General features: G+C 43.8%; 1 protein-coding gene across 2 annotated transcripts in view; it reads right to left on the bottom strand.

Annotated features, from left to right (window-relative positions):
• Positions 1–21,299, bottom strand: part of RCOR2 (REST corepressor 2) — a 49,196-nt gene that overhangs the window by 25,879 nt on the left and 2,018 nt on the right. For both annotated transcript variants that reach the window (XM_040329056.1, XM_040329055.1), the window contains exons 2-4: positions 20,679–20,810; positions 3,793–3,849; positions 254–337 (exon numbers count right to left, since the gene is read on the bottom strand). In XM_040329056.1, coding sequence (XP_040184990.1) covers positions 254–337; positions 3,793–3,849; positions 20,679–20,778 — 241 coding nt within the window. In that variant the 5' untranslated portion in view covers positions 20,779–20,810. The remainder of the gene's footprint in view (positions 1–253; positions 338–3,792; positions 3,850–20,678; positions 20,811–21,299) is intronic.

Raw genomic sequence — 21,299 nt, 5'->3', positions numbered from 1 at the left:
TGTAGTTCTACAACAGCTGGAGGGCCATAGCTTGAGGATCCTTGTCATATATGATAAAGTGTAAAAAAGGTAAAGTAAAGTAAAATGTAGCTGTGATCACTTTTAGGATTTAAATGTGTGCAGAAGAGCTAGTGCACATCTGTTATACTATGAATAAAAAAATAAATAAAATATATATATATATATATAAACTTTTTTTTTTTTTGTCTCATAGATCCCCGATTTTTATTTCGAAGAACATGCACAAACCTACATTTTGTATCTGGTATTAAATGGCTTGGCGACCAAACTAACATATTCTGCATTTCCTCATCTTCGTCAGGTGGTGGCGCCTTGCCTGTTAAAATTTAGGAAGGAACCAACATGAGCAGAGTAGACAAGGTCAGTGTGCAGTTCAGTTACAGATACACAGGGTCTCCTATATATTTAAATACCTTTACTAAATGAACCAATACTTCACATTAATCTATCCCACAGAACATCAGTAGTAAATATGTAAATAGACATTTAACAAGGGATCTATCTTTTTTTGTAATATTTAAAATACTTTAAAAAAAATTGTATTTATTGCACATAAATATATTTGATATTTACCACCTGTAGACAGGAGGTAAAATAATTAAGGCTACCCTCATTTTTTGTTTTACCAAGTTGACTTCTTTGCTGAGAATAGCTAAATAGTGCAAATTGCTCTCTGGTAATAATTAAAGTGGTTCTAAATGCAGAAGTTTTTTTTTTATTATCTTAATGCATTAACCACTTGCCTACTGGGCACATTTACCCCCTTTCTGCCCAGGCCACTTTTAAGCTTTTAGCGCTGTCACACTTTGAATGATAATCGTGCGGTCATGCAACACTTTACCCAAATTAAAATCTTTTTTCCCCCCCACAAATAGAGCTTTCTATTGGTGGTATTTAATCACCACTGGGTTTTTCTATTTTTTGCCAATTCTTAAAGAAAATCCTTAAAAAAAAAAAAAAAAAAAAAAAGTTTATAGTTCTAACATTTTGCAAACATCTCTACTTCACCATGTGCCCTGAGGCTGCATTGACAGGCACCGATAGGCTGCACTGATAGGCACTATAGGGACTGCCCCAATAATCAGTGTACATGTCCCTTTTAGAAAAGCCAGTTACCGGCTCTCATCTCACAATGTCAGTATGAGAAAAAAGACAGAACTAGAAGGCCACACCATAGCCAGCATTCGGCTATAGCGTAGTTGGCAAGCGATTAAGGTAAAAAACTTCTGTATGCAGCAGCCCCCCTCACCCCCCTAAAACTTACCTCAGCCCCATCTTGATCCAGCGATGTTGCACAAGAGACTGGGCTGTCCGGCACTCACCCTCATTGTTGCCAGAGACACACACAGTGGGTGCCATTGGCTTCCGCTGCTGTCAAAATCAGTAAGCCAATGAGGAGTGAGAGGAGGCAGGGCCAAACTGGGGCTCCGTGTCTGAATGGACACACACAGCAGCAGCTCGGCTTGGGTGCCCCCATAGAGGGACTCGACTAGAGGAGGATCTGGGCTGCTCTGTGCAGAACCACTGCACAGAGCAGGCAAGTATGATGGTTTTGTTGTTGTATTTTTAAATACCAAACACACAAGACTTTAGTATCACTTTAAAGCGGAGGTTCACCCTAATAACATGTATATCTGACCAACTCCCTTATAGTCTTAACAAGTACTGTCCGCAATTCGTTTTTTTTTTTTTATGCTTTACGTACCTTGTAATCCATTTTTTCAATCTACTTCTCCCCGCTGGAGTAGGCGTTTTTTGCCTAGGGGGATTGTCATCTGGGAGGTCGCCCAGATGATCGACGTCTGTTCGCCCCGGCAGATAAGGCCCCCGCCCCCCGTATTGTGTAGGCGCGCACGAGTTACAGGGCTCCTGAAAAAAGCTGAACATGCAGAGATGTGAGTCGGCTCTATACGGCGCCTGCGCTCTGCATGTTCGGCTTTTTTCGGAAGGCCCGTAACTCGTGCGCGCCTACGCAATATGGGGGGCGGGGCCTTACCTGCCGGGGCGAACAGACATCAATCGTCTGGGCGACCTCCCAGATGACAATCCCCCTAGGCATAGAAACGCCTACTCCCGCGGGGAGAAGTAGATTGAAAAAATGGATTACAAGGTACGTAAAGAATAAAAAATAAATTAAAAAAAAACTAATTGCGGACAGTACTTGTTACGAATAGAAGAGAGTTGGTCAGATATACATGCTATTAGGGTGAACCTCCGCTTTAAGGTCTGAATGAGTCAGGTGAAGAAACACCATCTCTTTCAGGTAACTCAACATTTCCCAAACTAAAAAAAAAACAAAAAAAAACACTCAAATGGCAAGGATTAAATCGGTACAGCCCTTCCTCAACCACAAATTCAAAATCACAATAAACAAACCCCCAATTGCTGCTCACACATACAAATGTTCTCACTTCACTTATCAATTGAACTAAAATACATAAATAGTGCATTGCAACGGGTAACAAAGAAACAAAATCCTGCGTTAGTGTCCACAAAGAGTAGCAAAACTAGAGTAGACAATGTACAAAAAAATAAAACAAATATCCAGAAAAATAAACAAAATTGCTAAAAAAAGATCAGTTCATTTGCTACTTTCAACAAATGATGTTTTCACTTTCTTATCTCTTTCACCTCCTTGTATAAGAGATACTTATATGTAACAAGTGCTCATAAAATCCTCCACTGGTGATAAGATGAAGTTTAGATCCCTGTATTACCAGCAGTTCCCCAATAGGGATACCACCAGGTGAGAAAATCGCAGTATATGTCGGCAAATGGCTAAAGTGTAAGTTCACCTTACAAAAAATCTGTAAGGTGAACTTGCACTGGACTCCCTCGTGTTCCAGCGGGGTCATGGCGTTAGACACTGCCCTGACGGGTCAGTATTTGGCGCATTATAAATCCATTAAATCAATCAATCAATCATGCTGCAAAAAAAAAATATATGCCAGGGCTTTCCTCACCCTTGGGAGAGTCGGGATGGTGTCACCCCTCCAGCGGGTGTCACCCGGGTGTGGACCGCACCCCCTAACAATGCCAATGACTGCGCCCCCCTTTCTACAATAAATTGCTCCACACAGGGCATCCGTCCCTTCCACCCACCCCTTGTACCGGCCCTGTCCCTTAAACACAGAGGTGGAAGAGATAAGAAAATGAACACATCATTTGTTGATAGGAGCACATGAACTGTTCTTATGAAGCAATTTACACACGGAGGAGCATGGCTCGGCCCCGCCCCCTCTCTCTTATCATTTGCTCACTGGCTGTTATTGACAGTAGTGGGAGCTAATGGCTCCCACTGCGTTCTTAGCCAATAAGGAGAAAAAAAAAAAAAAAAGAGAGACCTGAGAGGGCCAGTGCTCTTGTGCACATCGCTGGATTGAGATGGAGTCAAGGTAAGTATTGGGGGGAGGGGCTGCTGCAAACAGGTTTTGTACCTTCATGCATAGAATGCATGAAGGTAAGAAACCTAGGACATTTACAAACACAAGCAGTAAGTGACTAGGCAATGCTTAGGTAACAGACTGTCAGGAGGGCACCCACAAATGCCAATATAAAATTACATTATGTATTTAATTTTTGATGGTCTTACATTGCATTTCAGATAACAGGGTACTTGATGCTAGAAGAGATATTGGACCGCTTTTGTTTTAAAATGTTAAACTAGTGATACACTTGGCCTAGTAAATGGCACACAAGACACACTAACATTCCTTTGTTTTGGTGTACCTCTTATAAGAGGGGGGAACAGACACATGAACCTGGACATACCTGGGTTATACTCTGGGAGTTGCGCTTGGTAATCGGAGCCCACTCTGATCATACTGTCTAAAAAAGAACAAACAAAAAGCACAGGTTAAGAAAACACGAGTTCCTAAAATAAACCTGACAGAAGAGAAAGATGCAAGTTATCAATGCAGACGGCCTTCTGAAATACCAGTTGCTTGGTTGTTACCGGTTTAAGGTTTTCACTTCTGATTGGACAACCGTTGGAAAGAGATGGCTGCTTCATAACTGCACCCTGCCTTGGCTCATAGCACCTTCCTGAGTCGAGCAGCGACTGGAGGAATGCAGAGGGGGGGGGGGTGGTGGTTTGGGGGGGAAGACATATCAGCCTGGGCATTCCTGCTGTCTCAAGAAAGTGCTCAGGCTGAGACAAGCCGTCGTTCTGAAGCAGCCATCTCCTTCCTAGCTGTTGTCAGATCAGCTGTGAAAGGAGGGGTGAGGGTGCAGTTTGGACCTCATAGCAAGGGCTAGAAGGCACCTAGAAACATGGAACAAGGTACAACATGTAAAAGACAGAACAGAACAACAAAAAAAAAATATATAAAAAATATTATGATGGATCTTCTTTACCAAGGTAGAACAAGAATTAATACCCAGTATTTTAAATATACATTTTTGTAGGGCTGTTGCACATGGTCTAACATTAGGCACATGATAGAGTAAAATACACTAGGTGTGGTGGTGCCCAGGACCCATAGCTGCAGTGTATTGTTGCCCATTAAGAAGCATCAGAGGAAAAGCTGTGTGTGTGTGTGTCCACCGGCATGCGCACACAGGCATATTTTTCAAATGATTACAAAGATACAGGCACCATAACAAGCAGCATATTTTGGTCTGTATGGTTGCACACCCAGAGTATGAAAATCTGCAAGAGTCATAAAAGCTCAAATCACACCAGTGGGCACATATTATGGTGTGTGTATAATGCATACTTTCTGGTGGGCATGTGTGCTGCAGTGTTTTGCAACAACGCATCACTTTTTTTTTGTTTACATAACATTTAAAACGCAATGCACAGCAGCAAACTATTAAAACAAGACAAAAAAAAAGTGTAGAGCAGGGCCTGGCAATTAAAGGTTTATTTGAGTGAGCCCAGGTTCACACTGGGTACGATTTGAGATGTGATTTCACATGTTAAATCGCATCTCAAATGAGCGGCATTTGCCGGCAATGGCACCGTCCTAATCGGTGCGACGCCGCTGCACCGATTTCAAAAAGTAGTTCCTGTACTACTTTTTGCGATTTCAGGCAGCGATTTACATTGAACCCTGCACAGATGTCTCTTAAATCGCGGCCGAAATCGCGGCAAAATCGCGATTTTTTACCGCAATTTTGAATTTGCAGCAGTGTGAACCTAGCCTTAAAGATTTATTTGAAAATCAAGAACTGACATTTTTCACTCTTATTTCTCTTGATTGTTGTAGGAGTCCACCTGTGGTAAATTAAATCGATTGGACACAATTCGGAAAGGCAAACCTTTCTATATAAAAGGCCTCATGGCTGACAATGCATACTGTAGCAGAAAAAAAAAAAACATGAGGTCAAATTAACTGCCTGCAGAGCTAAGGATTATTAAAAAGGCACAGATCTGGGGAAGGCGAAAAAACAGGCACCGCTCATCACCAGCCAATACCATCCCAACAGTGAAGCATGGCGGTGGCAGCATCATAGTGTGGGGGTGTTTTTCAGCAGCAGGAATGGGAAAGACTGGTCAGGGTTGAGGGAAAGCTAAATGGAGAAAAGTACAGAGATATCCTCAATGAAAACCTGGACCTCAGACTGGGCCAAAGGTTCACCTTCCAACATGAAAATGATCCTAAGAACACAGCCAAGACACAGTTGTGGCTTAGGGACAACTTTTTGAATGTCCCCGAGTGGGCCCAGCCAGAGCACTGACTTGAACCCTATTGAACATTTCAGGAGAGACCTGAAAATGGCTGTCCACCAACGGTCCCCAGCCAACCTGACTAAGCTTTGGAGGATCTGCAAAGGAGAATGGCAGAAAATCCCCCAAGCCAGGTGTGCAAAGCTTGTCATGTCAAACCCAAAAAGACTTGAGGCTGCCAAAGGTGCTTCAACAATGTACAGAGTAAAAGGTCTGAATACAAAAAGCGTTTATTACCAAAAAAAAAAAAAGGAGAATCCTGTTCTTTTAACCTCCCTGGCGCTACGATTATGTCTGCGAATTTGTGGCGTTTTATATTGTAGGCCTGTAATTCTTAGGAATAACTGACTTAAATCTGTCCAAACAAGAGTCTAGTAGACATCCCAGGTATGATGAAGTTTGAAACACAAAATCATGAATTTTAATAAGACATTTTATTCAATAATGTAATTAAATCAAAAACACTGAAATTTGCTCAGTCGCAGAATTGTCGCTGTCGTCACTTTCAAGGTCTGATGACGAATTTCCCCACAAATCACTATCGCTCAATTCTGCAAGCGATTATAATTCACCTTTGCCGTTTTCTAGCTGGTCTAAAACCGCTTTTGGACGTGGAGGTGCGCTTTTTGGATGCCACGGATGTTCAAGTTTCCAGGCAGAAAGAACAGTATATAATATAAAACTGCAGGCAGGACACTGCACAAAGCACCAGGGACAAAAGGAAGGTGAAATGATTTGATACCATAATGTAATCTAACAGATTACAGTGTATTGTGTGTGTTCTGTATTTTTCACTTTTTTTAAATTTGCTGCCAGGCTCCGCCCCCATGCATTGCGACGCTCGCAGGGAACGAAGCCTGGCACAGTGATAAATCGGGCGGAAGACATCGCAGGATCCTGCAGACAAGGCAAGTACCTTTACCAGGATACTGCAATGTAATCCCTAGTGTGGCTCGGGGTTACCGCTTTTGGTGATGAAAATTCACCCTGAGCCACACTCTGGAATACCGCCAGGGAGGGTAAAGCATAAATAACAGCACAGTGCTTGTGCTGTGTAATTTGGCCCCTTCTATCACCGGAAATACCTGGCTGATCCTGCCTGGTTCTGCCTTCCCCCCTGTAAACTGAACACGGTTTATCATGGCTGCCGAGCACTGACACCGCGGTCAGTTTATGTGCCTCGGTCATCCACAGCTCTGCTCTGTCGTCCTCTCCCTCCCCGCCTGTCAGCTCGTACCAGTGTCTGCCCTTCCACTCCTGCTGCTGAAATAACAAATTTTCATGCAATCCCCCCCGTCTTCCATAATGCTGTGTGCCTCAGTGTGTGTGACTGCACTTTTCTTTTTTATTACGTTCTATACCTTATTTCCTAGCACCGCCCACGTGATCGGCCGCCTCTCTCCTCCTGGAGGACATCAGCGGGGATTCTGACAGCTACAGCGGGAAGAGCGGAGATCGAGAGAGGCGGCCGGTCACTTGAGCCCTGCTAGGAAATAAAAGTATACAGAGGCATTTTTTTTTTTAATAAGGCACATAGTATTATGGAAGACAGTGGAGTGCATGAAAGTGACAAAGTTAGGTTACAACCACTAAGTACATGTGAGATTTCAGGGTTTAATACATTCAGACATTTCTAAAATTCAATTTTTGTTTTGTCATTATAGTGTAGTTCTATTGAGGGATTAAACATTAAAATATAAATATATATATATATATATATATATATATATATATATATATATATATATATATATATATATATATATATATATATATATATATAAAAAAAGAGGGGGGGGGCTGAATACTTTAGGAATGCATTGTACACACACACAAACACACACTTTATAAATATTAAAAACACAGCAAAAAGTGGACTATAGCTTCCCTGAATTGCACACATTCATATTCTTTTTTGAAATAAGTATGACATTTATATGTGGAACTCTGAACTTTTTAATTATTACCCATCTCTGCAATAAATGGAATTATTATCGGTTGACAAATTTTCCAACATGCAGGGAAGTGTTTTGGTCCTGGTGAAGTGCACACAGCCAGCTTAAATATCTTCTAAACCCGTTTCATACTCATCCAGCAATGCATGTCTATGGGGGCACGTAAAAGACAAAGAGCACACATACCAGACAGGAACAAAGAAAAGCAGCACTAGCACTAGATGTAGGAAACAAAGTAGTCTATTTTTTCCCCTGATTCCTTCTCCATCACTATCTGAATGTGATGGGAGCTGCATACAGAGAAAAAAAAAAGGAAAACGCTCATAAAATTATAATTAACTACGAAGAAGCAGACAGACTGCAATAAAATATAGTCGGGTGACCAGCTGTCCAATATGGATAGATGAGGAATAAATTACTGACACAAAGACAAGCATAACTCCTAATTGCATTGTTAAAAACTGATAAGTATCATTATAAGCATAAACTAGCTTTAGATTAGACCTCTCTGAATAGAAATCTTCAATTGCAGCTCTTGGCCCAGTTCCTGGTAGAGCTGCATTGGCAATCACTGGCCCATATACAGGGGTCTTCAGACTACGGCCCTCCAGTTGTTCAGGAACTACAATTCCCATCATGCCTAGTCATGTCTGTGAATGTCAGTGATGTCGGATGTGTAGTTCTACAACAGCTGGAGGGCCGTAGTTTTAGGTTTCCTGTCCTAGAACCACAAGCAGTGTTGCCAACCCCCCTTGACTTTTTTACTGACAAAACGTTGAACACATTTTTTTTTACTGACTTACTAAAATATGACAGACTCCTATTATAAACTAAGAAAATCGATATTTAAACAGTATAAACAATATGGAAACAAAAACAATACTCAAAAAAAAAAAGCGACAAAATGTGAGCATGGCTAGGATAATGAAGGGCACCCTGGGATAAAACAGAAAATATAATAATAATAATAATCTGGGCTGTTTGTGTAAAATGCATGGGCTGTGACCCATCCATCTTCTGGCGCAGTGTTTTTATGTCCGTAATGAACATTCACAGAAACGGTCCATGAATTTACCAACGGTTGGCAACACTGGCCAACAAGTTTCATGCAGCCAGAGATCAAGAGGGCAAATTTTAAACAGCAGAGAGGTGAACGACAGCTCTCATTTCCCCTGCCATTCAGCAGTAAAGTAACTGAATGGAATTTATGCGAGGAGCTGCCATTTTCTCTGCCAGAAGTCCCACCTTGCTTTTTGTTTGAGCCAAGTAAACATATGCTACACGTACTTGTTTAATGTGTGGTCATTCACGCTGCTCTGAGTTTTCTGTTCTGCGGTCAGATTTCTTTTCAGGAGGTGTGAATGCTATATGTTGTCTTCTAACCACCTGTTTTTACCCCATAAATGCCACACCACTGTGCCAAAGTCAAAACAATTGACTTGCATGTCAAGTTTGGCAGTCAGTCGTGCATGGTAAACAGGGGGTGCAATTCTTGCCGTGGCCGCAATGCTTCATATACGCCAACCTTTTGAAGAGCGAGGGCCACTTAACCACTTAAGGACCGCCTCCTGCACATATACGTTGGCAGAATGGCACGGCTGGGCACAAGAACGTACCTATACATCCTCTTTAAGTGTCCCGCGATCGGTCCCCAGAGCTGACGAACGGGGAGAGCCGTGTGTAAACACATCTTTCCCGTTCTTCACTGTGGCGTTGTCATTGATCGTCTGTTCCCTGATATAGGGAAACACGATCAATGATGTCACAGGTCCAGCCCCCCTACAGTTAGAAACACATATGAGGTCACACTTAACCCCTTCAGCGCCCCCTAGTGGTTAACTCCCAAACTGCAATTGTCATTTTCACAGTAAAGAATGCATTTTTATAGCATTTTTTTGCTGTGAAAATGACAACTGTCCCAAAAATGTGTCAAAATTGTCCGATGTGTCCGCCATAATGTCGCGGTCACGAAAATTAAAAAAAAAAGCTGATTGCCAGCATTAGTAGTAAAAAAAAAATTAATAAAAATGCAATAAAACTATCCCCTATTTTGTAAACACTATACATTTTGCGCAAACCAATCGATAAACGCTTATTGCGATTTTTTTTACTAAAAATAGGTAGAAGAATACGTATCGGCCTAAACTGAGGAAAAATTTTTATATATATTTTTGGGGGATATTTATTATAGCAAAAAGGAAAAAATATTGCATTTTTTTCAAAATTGTTGCTCTATTTTTGTTTAAAGCGCAAAAAATAAAAACCGCAGAGGTGATCAAATACCACCAAAAGAAAGCTCTATTTGTGGGGGCAAAAAAAAAGGATGCCAATTTTGTTTGGGAGCCACATCGCACGACTGCGCAATTGTCAGTTAAAGCAACATAGTGCCGAATTGCAAAAACTGTCCGGGTCCTTTACCTGCATTTTGGTCCAGGTCTTAAGTGGGTAAGCGAATTGGTAACTGGTCATAGACCACAATGAGCAGAGCAGGTCCATGTCCACGGACGCAGCCCACTCTACTCTACGGGCCCTCTGATCAAATCTGATTCGCCCAGACGGAAGGGGGAAGAGCCCTTTCTTTTTAGGTAGACGGGTGTAAACAGACACAAGTCTGTTTACATCTGCTGCTCCTTAGAGGTTAATACTGATGCACTGCGATTTGCCCAAACCGCGGGTGCAGCGCAGTTCACCTGTGGACTTCCTGCGGGTTAGCTGCACTTTGCCGGAAAATTCTATTATATCCTGCAGGTGTGGCGCACTTTCTTAAATCGCAACAAACCCGCAGGTAATAACAGAAGTCTATGGCTCAGTGCTTGTTTCCTCTACCAGCGGCTTTATTCACAAAACTGCTGCTCTGGGATGGCAGGTCGGCAACTCGTGATCTGGGCTTGCCAACCTGCCATCCCAGAGCAAGTCCAACCTGCATCCTCCAATAGCAAGTGTAAACAAGCCCTTAGGCTGACACACCTCATCTCCCTCTGCATTGCACCAGGCAAATTCTGGGAGCCAGAGACAGATGCTTACTAGCAAAGCAGCCATGTCCTAGCATTACGGGACATGTAGAAAGACGGGACAAAGTACTACTTGTACTTTGCTCCATTGGGAACTGAATACGGAAAAAAGCCATACTTCAATAAACAAAACAAATGGCTCATTATGGAGGAAAATAAACAAGCAGCATGTAGTAGCAAGTTAATCACACACATTTGAAACAATATGCAATCATATACGATTATTTGCAGATTCTTGTGTGCCTCATACAATAGAAAAGTCATGCGATCCATCTGACTATTTTAAAGAGGAAGTAAATCCCGATGGGTGTTACTTTCTCCATCTTTCACTGCAAAGGTAAAGCACAATGGGCTACTATGCATCGCATAGTAGCCCATTATGTGACACTTACTGGCAGTAGAAGCCCGCAATGTCACCGTCTTCCATGCTGGCAGCGAGCGTCCATCTTCACCCGTCTTCTTCCGGGGGCCGCGAACTCCGGTTTTGTGACTGGCCGGAGTCACGTGACTTCATTCCTGCACGGGAGACGCTTTTCACGGCATGACCCCGGCTTGAAACGGCACAGTGTGCCCTTTCAAGACGGCGCATGCGCCATTGAAGTCGTCGCTCGGAGAAATTGCAAATGTCTCAGAGATATTGCAAGCACCTACAGGTAAGCCTTAATCAAAAAGTACAAAAAGAGCAAATCGCTACTGTGTGTGTGTGTGTGTGTGTGTATATATATATATATATATATATATAAAAAATTACTTTCACTGTCCCACAGAAAAAAAAATAACCCCTTACAGTGGCGATTGTTTGCTCTTTTTGTACTAATTTTAGTTTTTTTTTACCCCCATTATGTTACTAAACATCTCAGGCCTGGGACACACCTCTGTGTTTTGGTGCTTTTTGCAGAAACACACTACAGTTCATTTACATGGTTTCCTATGGGACACGTTCACATCCATGATTTTTTCAGCTGCTGCGTATTTGAAAAGGGATAGGACTTTTTTTTTTAAAACGCTGCTTTTTTGGTTCAATATACTTCAATGGAGAAGCTGCAGAAAAGCATATAATGCGTTTTTGCAGCAATTTGTGTTTAACCACTTAAGGACCGCCGCCTGTAAATATACGCCGGCAGAATGGCACGGCTGGGCAGATGGACGTACCGGCACATCCTGTACATCTACCCAGCCGTGGGTCGCGGGCACGCGCCCCGGTCCGAAGCTCCGGGACCCGCGGACCCGATCGCCGCTGGGGTCCCACGATCGGTCCCCGGAACTGAAGAACGGGGATAGCCGCATGTAAACACGGCTTCCCCGTGCTTCACTGTGGCGCTGCATCGATCGTGTCATCCCCTTTACAGGGAGACACAATCGATGACGTCACTCCTACAGCCACACCCCCTACAGTTGTAAACACACACTAGGTGAAACATAACCCCTTCAGTGCCCCCTGTGGTTAACTCCCAAACAATGCATTTTAAATGCATTTTTTGCTGTGAAAATGACAATGGTCCCAAAATTGTCCGAAGTGTCCGCCATAATGTTGCAGTCACGAAAACAAAACAAAACAAAAATGCAACAAAACTATCCCCTATTTTGTAAACGCTATAAATTTTGCGCAAACCAATCGTTAAACGCTTATTGCGATTTTTTTTTACCAAAAATATGTAGAAGAATACGTGTCGCCCTAAACTGAGAAAAAAATAAATGTTTTTTTATATCTTTTTTTGGGGATATTTATTATAGCAAAAAGCTCTATTTTTGTTTATAGCGCACAAAATAAAAACCGCAGAGGTAATCAAATACCACCAAAAGAAAGCTCTATTTGTGGGGGGGGGGGGGGGGGGGGAAGGACGCCAATTTTGTTTGGGAGCCACGTCGCACGACCGCGCAATTGTCAGTTAAAGCGACGCAGTGCCGAATCGCAAAAACTGGCCGGGTCCTTTTACCTGCATAATGGTCCGGGTCTTAAGTGGTTAATGTGTCCAACAACAAAATGGCCAAAAAAATATGTAAAAATTAAAATTGCAGCAAAATGACCTTTGTTTTTTTTAAGGTTATTAACCAATTAATCGAAAACAATAATCGGCCAACTAATCGATTATGAAAAGCAGCCCTAGATGAATATAATGAATATAATCCTATAGAGCAGCGTGCTGTTGTGATTTTCAGTGAAAGGGGCAAAAGGTCCACTTTAACAGCCAATAGGCAGCAACCACCCAAGTGACATGGGTACTACACAAAGTAAACTCCAATAATAAAGACAAGAAGAATTGGGACCCATTCTATTACATGACTGTGGTTTCAGGTAAGAAACTAGGTGTCCAGGAATTCATAAAATAAATTTGAGATGTGGATTTGTAACTATCCAGAAACAAGCTTTATGCAAGATATAATAATACCCCAATCCAAAAAGTTAAATAAATAAATAAAACACACACACACACACACACACACACACACACACACACCTTTGCAGGGACAGTTTCTGCTGCGCTCTTCCCTAGCCACCCAACTCTGGAGGGTCAGCTGAAAAGTGGGAATTACATTCTTCTCCGTGTAATGTACAAACTCACAAAGTGTCAATTTGAGTACAAGAGCATTGATGGAGGCGGTGAATGGGAAAGGCTCTGAACCCCAGCTGGGAGCAAGGGGCTGAATGCGCATGCGTGCTGTGCATTTGCATTGTAGTTCAGTCAGTTTATAGATCCGCTGGGAGCGTGCTTCAGAGTGACACCACCACTCCTGGTTTGGGACCATGGCAGTAATCATTGTCACCCTATGACAGGACGTTTCTGGCAGGATCACTACAGAAAGTAGCAAAGGACACAAAAACAATAAATTAAAAAAAATAGTTTATATACAGGCATACCCCACTTTTAAGTACACAATGGGACCAGAGCATGTATGTAAAACGAAAATGTACTTAAAGTGAAACAATACCTTTTTTCACTTATAGGGTGTAGTGGGGGTGTTAGGAGCTGTAGTTAAGGTCTCAGGGGCTGTAGTGGGGGTGTCAGGGGCACACTGGAACAGGGCGGGCTATGCTCTCTGAGCTTCAGCCCCTTCTACTGCGGCTGCAAAATGTCTGTACAGTGCTTGTAAGGCACTTTACATACACTCAGGGGTATGTCCTTACTCGCGAGTGTATGTAAAGTGAGTGTACTTAAAGCGGGGTATGCCTGTATTATGTTTATTATTATTATGATGATAGAGATATATATATATATATATCTCTCATAATAATAAAACTAATATAATAAACACATATATTATATATATTATGTTTGAGTATACCTACATATACCTGTGGGTATATTTAATGCTACACTTTACCACTCCCTAACACTCAACCTTCCCGTTAAGATCGTGTAAAGTCAAAACTTTGTACAGAAGGGTTAAAACCCCTATTAAGCGCATTTTTTTTTTTTTTTTTTTTGCTGTCTCGGTCTTGCTGGGGCAATTTCCTGGAGACGGAACAGGAAATGACAGGGAATCCCTCCAAACTGAATGGAATTCTCCTCTTAAGAGAATGGCCATAGAAACATTTGTCTCCATTGATAGATCCCCCCATATCTTGCTCTGAAGGACAACTCAAAAATTATAGGATATCCCCCATTTTTTGTCTAGGTAACAATAGTCACCAGTCCAAATACAGAGGAGTGAATCTCCCCATCAGGGACACAGAGAGCAATACAAACTTGACAAAAGGTCTAGCCCTTCCCTACGTTATCCAAATAATACACATACTTTAAAATAAGCCCTCATCAAGCACTGTTTAAAAGTGGCACTAAATTCGAGTTGTTTCTGTTAAAAAAAAAAAAAAAAAGTGTTTTTTTGGTTAACACTACCAAACATGTTATACTTACATGCTCTGTGTAATGGTATTGCACAGAGCAGCCCAGATCCTTCTCTTCTCGGGTCCCTCTTTGGCTCTCCTGGCCCCTCCTTTCTGTTAAGTGCCCCCACAGCAAGCAGCTTGCTATGGGGGCACCCGAGCCGAGCCACAGCTCAGTGTATTCATTCAGACACAGAGCCAAGGCATTGCCCCCTTTCTCTCCTAATTGGCTGGCTGACTGATTGAAAGCAGCGGGAGTCAATGGCACCTCGCTGCTGTCTCAACCTTCATAACTGACTTAAAAGTCCACCATTAAAAAAAAAAAAAAAAAAAAAAAATTTTATACTTACCAGAAATGGCTGTTACTAGGCAGATCGTCCTAATCTCCCACTTCCTCATCCGCGTGGTCTTCGTTCTCCTCCTCCTCCTCGCGCTTCCTCCTGGGAAATGGGGAGCGGTGTCTTCTGGGACCTTGTGTGTGTCCCAGGAGACATCTGCCAATTCACATAGCGCAACGTGACTCTTGCATGCGCAGTAGGGAACCAGGAAGTGAAGCCGCAACTATTCACTTCCTGATTCCATCACTGAGGATGGCGGCGGGGCAGACGAGAACCAAGCGATTGCTCGACTTCGGCTGCCAACATCGCAGGCACCCTGGACAAGTAAGTGTCCTTATTAAAAGTCAGCAGCTACAGTGTTTGTAGCTGCTGACTTTTAATTCTTTTTTTTTTTTTTAATGCCGGACCTCCGCTTTAATTATGGCATAGATTCAACAAGGTGTTGGAAACATTCCTCAGAGATTTTGATCCATAGTGACATTATAGTGTCGCGCAGTTGCTGTAGTTTGTCGGCTAAACATTCATGATGCGAATCTCCCATTCCACCACGTCCCAAGGTGCTCTATTGGATGAGATCTGGTGACTGTGGAGGCCATTGGAGTACAGCCATCTCATTGTCATGTTTAAGAAACCAGTGAGGAGATGATTTGAGCTTTGTGACATGGGGCATTTTTCTTCTGTGAGGAGCCATCGGAAGATGGGGACACTGTAGTCATAAAGGGATGGACATGGTCAGCAACAACACACAGGTAGGCCGTGGTGTTTAAACGATGCTCAATTGGTATGAAGAGGCCCAAAGCGTGCCAAGAAAATATCCCCTTTCCCCCACATCATCAGCCTATACCAGGGGTCTCCAAACTGCGGCCCGAGGGCCAGATGTGGCCCTTTGCTAGCCTTTATCCAGCCCTTGGGCCACTATTCCTCCAACTGATTTGAGGCACTATTCCTCCCACTAACAAGGGGGCACTATTTCTTCTACTGATAGCAATGATGGGATACTATTCCTCCTACTGATAGGGGTCCTACTCCTCCTCCTACTGACCACCAACCCTGAGGCCATCATTATTCTCACTGGTGCTGGGCCTGGGACATTTTCTGCCCCCCGTTGGCCACAATCTGGCCCTCCTAAAGTCTGAAGAACAATAAACTGGCCCTTTGTTTGAAAAGTTTGGAGACCCCTGGCCTATACCATTGATACAAGGCAGGATGCATCCATGCTTTCATGTTTATGCCAAATTCTGAACCTACCATCTGAATGTTGCAGCCGAAATCAAGACTCATCAGACCAGTTAACGTTTTTTCAATCTTCTATTGTCCAATTTTGGTGAGCCTGTGTGAATTGTAGCCTCACTTTCTTATTCTTCCCTGACAGGTGTGTTCTGCTACTGTAGCCCATCTGCTATAAGGTTCAATGTGCTGTGTTCAGAGATGGTATCCTACATATCTTGGTTGTAACGAGTAGTTACTTGTTGCCTTACTATCATCTCGAACCATTCTAATGCTCTAAAATCAGCAGTTTGCTCCATATGCAGCACTGTAGACTGGAGAAGTGCGGAGGGGCATTTCAGATTGCTGGACAATAATAAATAATTTGAGTTTAATCTTGCTTTAGAGTTGAACTCCGGGAATGAGAAAATCTATCCTTGCTGTGGACCCCCCCCCCATATACAACTGCTTATATACTTACTGCTCCATAAACTAACTGCACCAATCACCCAACACTAGAAACCACCGATCTAGTGGAAGAGATTAAATGATCTGTGCGATACCCAAAAGATGGCCAATAAAATGCCATGTCACACCTCCCTGGTTTGGATCCTGCATATCGGCAGATCTGAAATCCCAAGTTCACAACTCTACCCATCTGAAAACTTAGAGCCAGCACATTTTTTACAATGCATCTCCGCTGTACTTTGTCCGTCTGATCAGCCCAAGTCTAAACCTCAGTGCAGTTCCAGCTTTTTCATTGTACATCGCTGATCCCACAGAAGTGATCCATCCAGGCTTCAACTTTCTGTGACACCCACCTTGGATTACAGGCACTTCCTGTCCTTGGGGTGACCATTCAATGACAGGTCCATGAACAGCAACTTATACAAGGATTTTGCCATCTTCATGCATGATTGAGGTGTGCTGCCAACAGCTCTTTGTATCCACTTTGACAACGTTGTCTTTTTAATCTTTTGCACTGGTGGTAGTGTGGGATGTTTATCTTAATGTTACTCATTGCTACATTGTTTTCAATAAAGTATATTATTTGTCTTTAACCCTGGTCTCTCTATAGAAGGTTACTGTGAGGATCTGCTATCCTCAACTATTTAAATTCCGACGCTTCAGCAGGGACCAAATGAATTTCAATCCAACTACTTCGGAAACTTTTTGTGCAAACAGAATGGGCCGGATTCAGGTAGCCGGGCGCATCTTTCAGGCGGCGTAGCGCATCGTGTTTACGCTACGCCGCCGTAAATCAGAGAGGCAAGTGCTGTATTCACAAAGCACTTGCCTCCTAAGTTACAGCGGCGTAGCGTAAATGGGGCCGGCGTAAGCGTGCCTAATTCAAATGAGGATGAGGGGGGCGTGTTTTATTTAAATGGGTGGTGACCCGACGTGATTGATGTTTTTTTACAAATGGCGAATGCGCCGTCCGTGTACATATCCCAGTGTGCATTGCTCCAAAGTACGCCGCAAGGACGTATTGGTTTCGACGTTAACGTAAATTACGTCCAGCACTATTCGCGAACGACTTACGCAAACGACGTAAAACATTTAAAATTCGACACGGGAACGACGTCCATACTTAACATTGCGTACGCCTCATAGAAGCAGGAGCAACGTTACGCCGGAAAAGCCTTACGCAAAACATGTAAAAAAAAAATCGCCGGGCGCACGTACGTTTGTGAATCGGCGTATCTAGGTCATTTGCATATTCTACCCTGAAAACGACGGAAGCGCCACCTAGCGGCCAGAGTAAATATGCACCCTAAGATACGACGGCGTAAGAGACTTACGCCAGTCGGATCTGCCGGCGTAAATTCTTGCTGAATCCGGCCGAATGTTTTTTTGGGCAAGGAACACATATTCCACATTCATAAGTATGCTGACAAAATGTGTGTGTGTTGTAAATTGCCTCCAACATTGTTCCCATTTCTTCTTGCTAAAGTCCAAAGCCCCTGAGCAGCAGTAAATCTTTAGGCTGTCAGCATGTTGGCCTCCATATTTTAGGCACAGTGCCAAAAAATAGAGAGCAACTGAGCATGTGCAGAGCAGGGTGAGAGAGCGTATTACTGAATTGTAAACAGTATAGACACTTGTTAAAAACCGGAGGTCCAACGAAAAAAAAAAAATTATTAAAATCCAGCAGCTACAAATACTGCAGCTGCTGACTTCTAATAAATGGACACTTACCTGTCCAGGGTGCCCGCGATATTGGCAGCCAAAAGTCAAGCAATCACTCGTCTTTCGACTGCCCCCGCTGCCATCCTCGGTGAGGGAATCAGGAAGTGAAGCGTTGCGGCTTCACTACCCGGTTCCCAATACGCGAGTCGCGATTTCGCTGGTCTTGCAGAGCGGCTCCGATCCTCACTTTCTGGGGTGTCCCAGTGCCGCTCCTGGCTCCTCCCCTTCATCAAGTGCCCCCACAGAGAACCGCTTTCAATAGGGGCACTCGGCACTGTCCTGCTGCTGCATCCATTGACAGACTGCAGGACTCAGCCCCGCCCCCTGGGTCACTGAATTTGATTGACAGCAGCAGGAGACAATGGCTCCTGCTGCTACCAATCTATCCAATGAGGACACGAGAAAGCGGCTGGAGTTGCTGGGCTCGTTCTCCTCGCAAGTTCAGGTAAGAAAAAAGGGGGGCTGCTGCAGCACAGAAGATTTTTCATATGCATTAAAGCGAAACTTCAGTCCTTTTCTATTTTCCATCCATTAAATCTTCTACCCTTCTTGTTTTTTCTGCTAGTAAATACATTATGCAGCCCACTTCCTGCTTCTTGTCTGGTAAAAAGCCTAGGCCTATGACATCATGGACGGCGCTCTCTCACTCTTGTGAGAGAGTTTACCAGTAAGGGAGGGGGGATGAGTGATAAGAGGGCCAATGAAAGCTCCAGATGTGTGTGTAAATCCAGGAAGTTAACAGGCAGCAGCTTGAGCTGCCCACAGTTAAAATGGATGCAGCCAGACTCATTGGAGGGAAATTTCTGCAACATTATTGGCAAGTACAGAATCACAGTATATATAAAATAATATGCAAAGTGGTTGGAGGGAAGCTTCAGAACGTTTTCATTACAAATTATGTGAGCAGACTGCAGTTCCTCTTTAGGGTGAAAAACCTCAGGACTCCTACAAGATAAAAACCTTCTGTGTGCAGCAGCCCCCCTAATACTTACCCGAGTGTCTCGACCGTCCGAGACTCTGCCTCCTGATTGGCTGAGACACAGCAGCGGAGCCATTGCTGCTACCAAAGTCAGTCAGGGGAGAGGAAGGAAGCAGAGGCGTAACTAGAACATTCAGAGCCCTGGTGCAAGAAACCATAAAGGGCCCCCCCCCCCCCCGACACCCCACCCTTACATCACAGTCCAGAGAGTTCCCCTTTATATCGCAGAGTTCCCCTTTACGTCAGAGCTCTCTCTTACATCAGATTCCATAATTCCCCTTTACATAACAGTCCACAAAGTTCTCCCTTCCATCAGAGTCCACAGGGTTCCCCCTTACAGTGTACCCTGATGAAGAGGGGAGCTCTGTGAATCCTGATGTAAACGGGAACTCTGATGTAAAGTGGAACGCTGCGGACCCTGATGTATAGGGGCTCTGGTGACCATGGTCCCCCTTACATTATGGTCCACAGCATTTCCCTTTACATCAGAGTTCCCCTTTACACCAGAGTGCGCAGGGTTCCCCCTTACAGTGCAAGGTAGAACTCTGCAGGCCCTGATGTAAAGGGAAACTCCGATGTAAGGTGGCCCCTCCCGTTACATCAGTCTACAGCATTCCCCTTTACATCAGGGCCTGCAGAGTTCTACCTTGCATTGGGGGTAATCCTTCAGACATTGATGTAAAGGGTATGATGTGAAGGAGGACTCTGGTGACCACAGTGACCCCCCTTCTCACCATAGACTCTGTGTGGCCTGGCTGGAGATGTCAAACTGACCTCACCTCCTCCATTGCTCGGGTGCAGGACAGGCTCAGGCAGACCTTGGCCTTTATCCTCTTCTCTTCCCGGCTCTCCCACTCCCACTCTTCATATCACCCGCCCATTCAGTGTAGTTTATCTCATTCACAAATAACATTTGTCCCATAGTTGTGGGTTTTTGGGCACCATTTTGTTGAAGACCAACTCCACTCTGTGTATATGGGCAAACTCCAATAAAATGGCGCCTGCAAAGGAGACATTAGCTGGGCTGCTGGAGAGCTGAGGGGCAGATGTCCCATCCAGGCCAGCCGGAGTGCGACTCTGGTGTGTGCTGAACTTTCCTGCTTGCTGTGAGGGCACTCAACAGGAGGGAGGGGCCAGGTGCACCGGAGAGGGACCCCAGGAGAGGAGGATCAGGGCTGCTCTGTGCAAATTCACTGCAGCAGAGGCAGCAAGTATAAAAGACTAAAACGCATAATCAGAAAATAATCGAATCGCACCCCAGATCCACCCACTGAAGCCTCAGAACAACCAGCAGGAGGCTGAAGCCTTGCCAAGACACCTTCTGAAAGCCCTGCTCAATCATGACGATATAACGATGTGAACGCCGGTGACCTTGGCAGGCTTTCCGACTTTCTCAAAAACTGCCAAACGCCTTGCCTGTTAACCCTCCGCATGCCAGGGATCTGCAGACAAAGCTGAACATGCGATGCCTAAATGCTCACCCCTCGGTGCTTCGTCCTCGCTGAACTCCTCCTCTGAGTGGCTCTCGGATTTGGTCCTCTTGCGGGGATTGCTCAGAGATTTTTCCACAACTGGAGGCATTCCTGACTCCCGCAGCACTTCCTAGAAGCAATCTAACACACAGAGACAAAAGACACATCCAATGTAAAAAAAGATATATATAAAACAGTGGAAGCAACCAATTAATAATAAAGAGGGGGAAAAAAAAGGGGGGGGAACCCCAATGCCTCATTTTCAGATAATAGGATGAGTGATAAAGTGATATCAGGCAATCCAATGCTCCTGATAACAAACTTGGATATAAAGGAGAATATGATGGAATAATAGTGAGAAGTCTGTGGATAAAAGCTTCACTGAAATAAGAAAAAATCTAAACTAAATTTATAAAAAAAAAAAGTGTAGGGAATGGAGGGATGTGAGTGGTGGGATATGAATATAGTGTAGGGAATGGAGGGATGTGAATATAGTGTAGGGAATGGAGGGATGTGAATATAGTGTAGGGAATGGAGGGATGTGAATATAGTGTAGGGAATGGAGGGATGTGAATATAGTGTAGGGAATGGAGGGATGTGAATATAGTGTAGGGAATGGAGGGATGTGAA

This window comes from Rana temporaria, chromosome 11 (genome assembly GCF_905171775.1).
Source record: "Rana temporaria chromosome 11, aRanTem1.1, whole genome shotgun sequence".
In the NCBI taxonomy this organism is placed as follows: domain Eukaryota; kingdom Metazoa; phylum Chordata; class Amphibia; order Anura; family Ranidae; genus Rana; species Rana temporaria.
The sequence above is the reverse complement of the archived record's forward strand: the minus strand, read 5'-3'. Positions and strand labels throughout refer to the sequence as shown.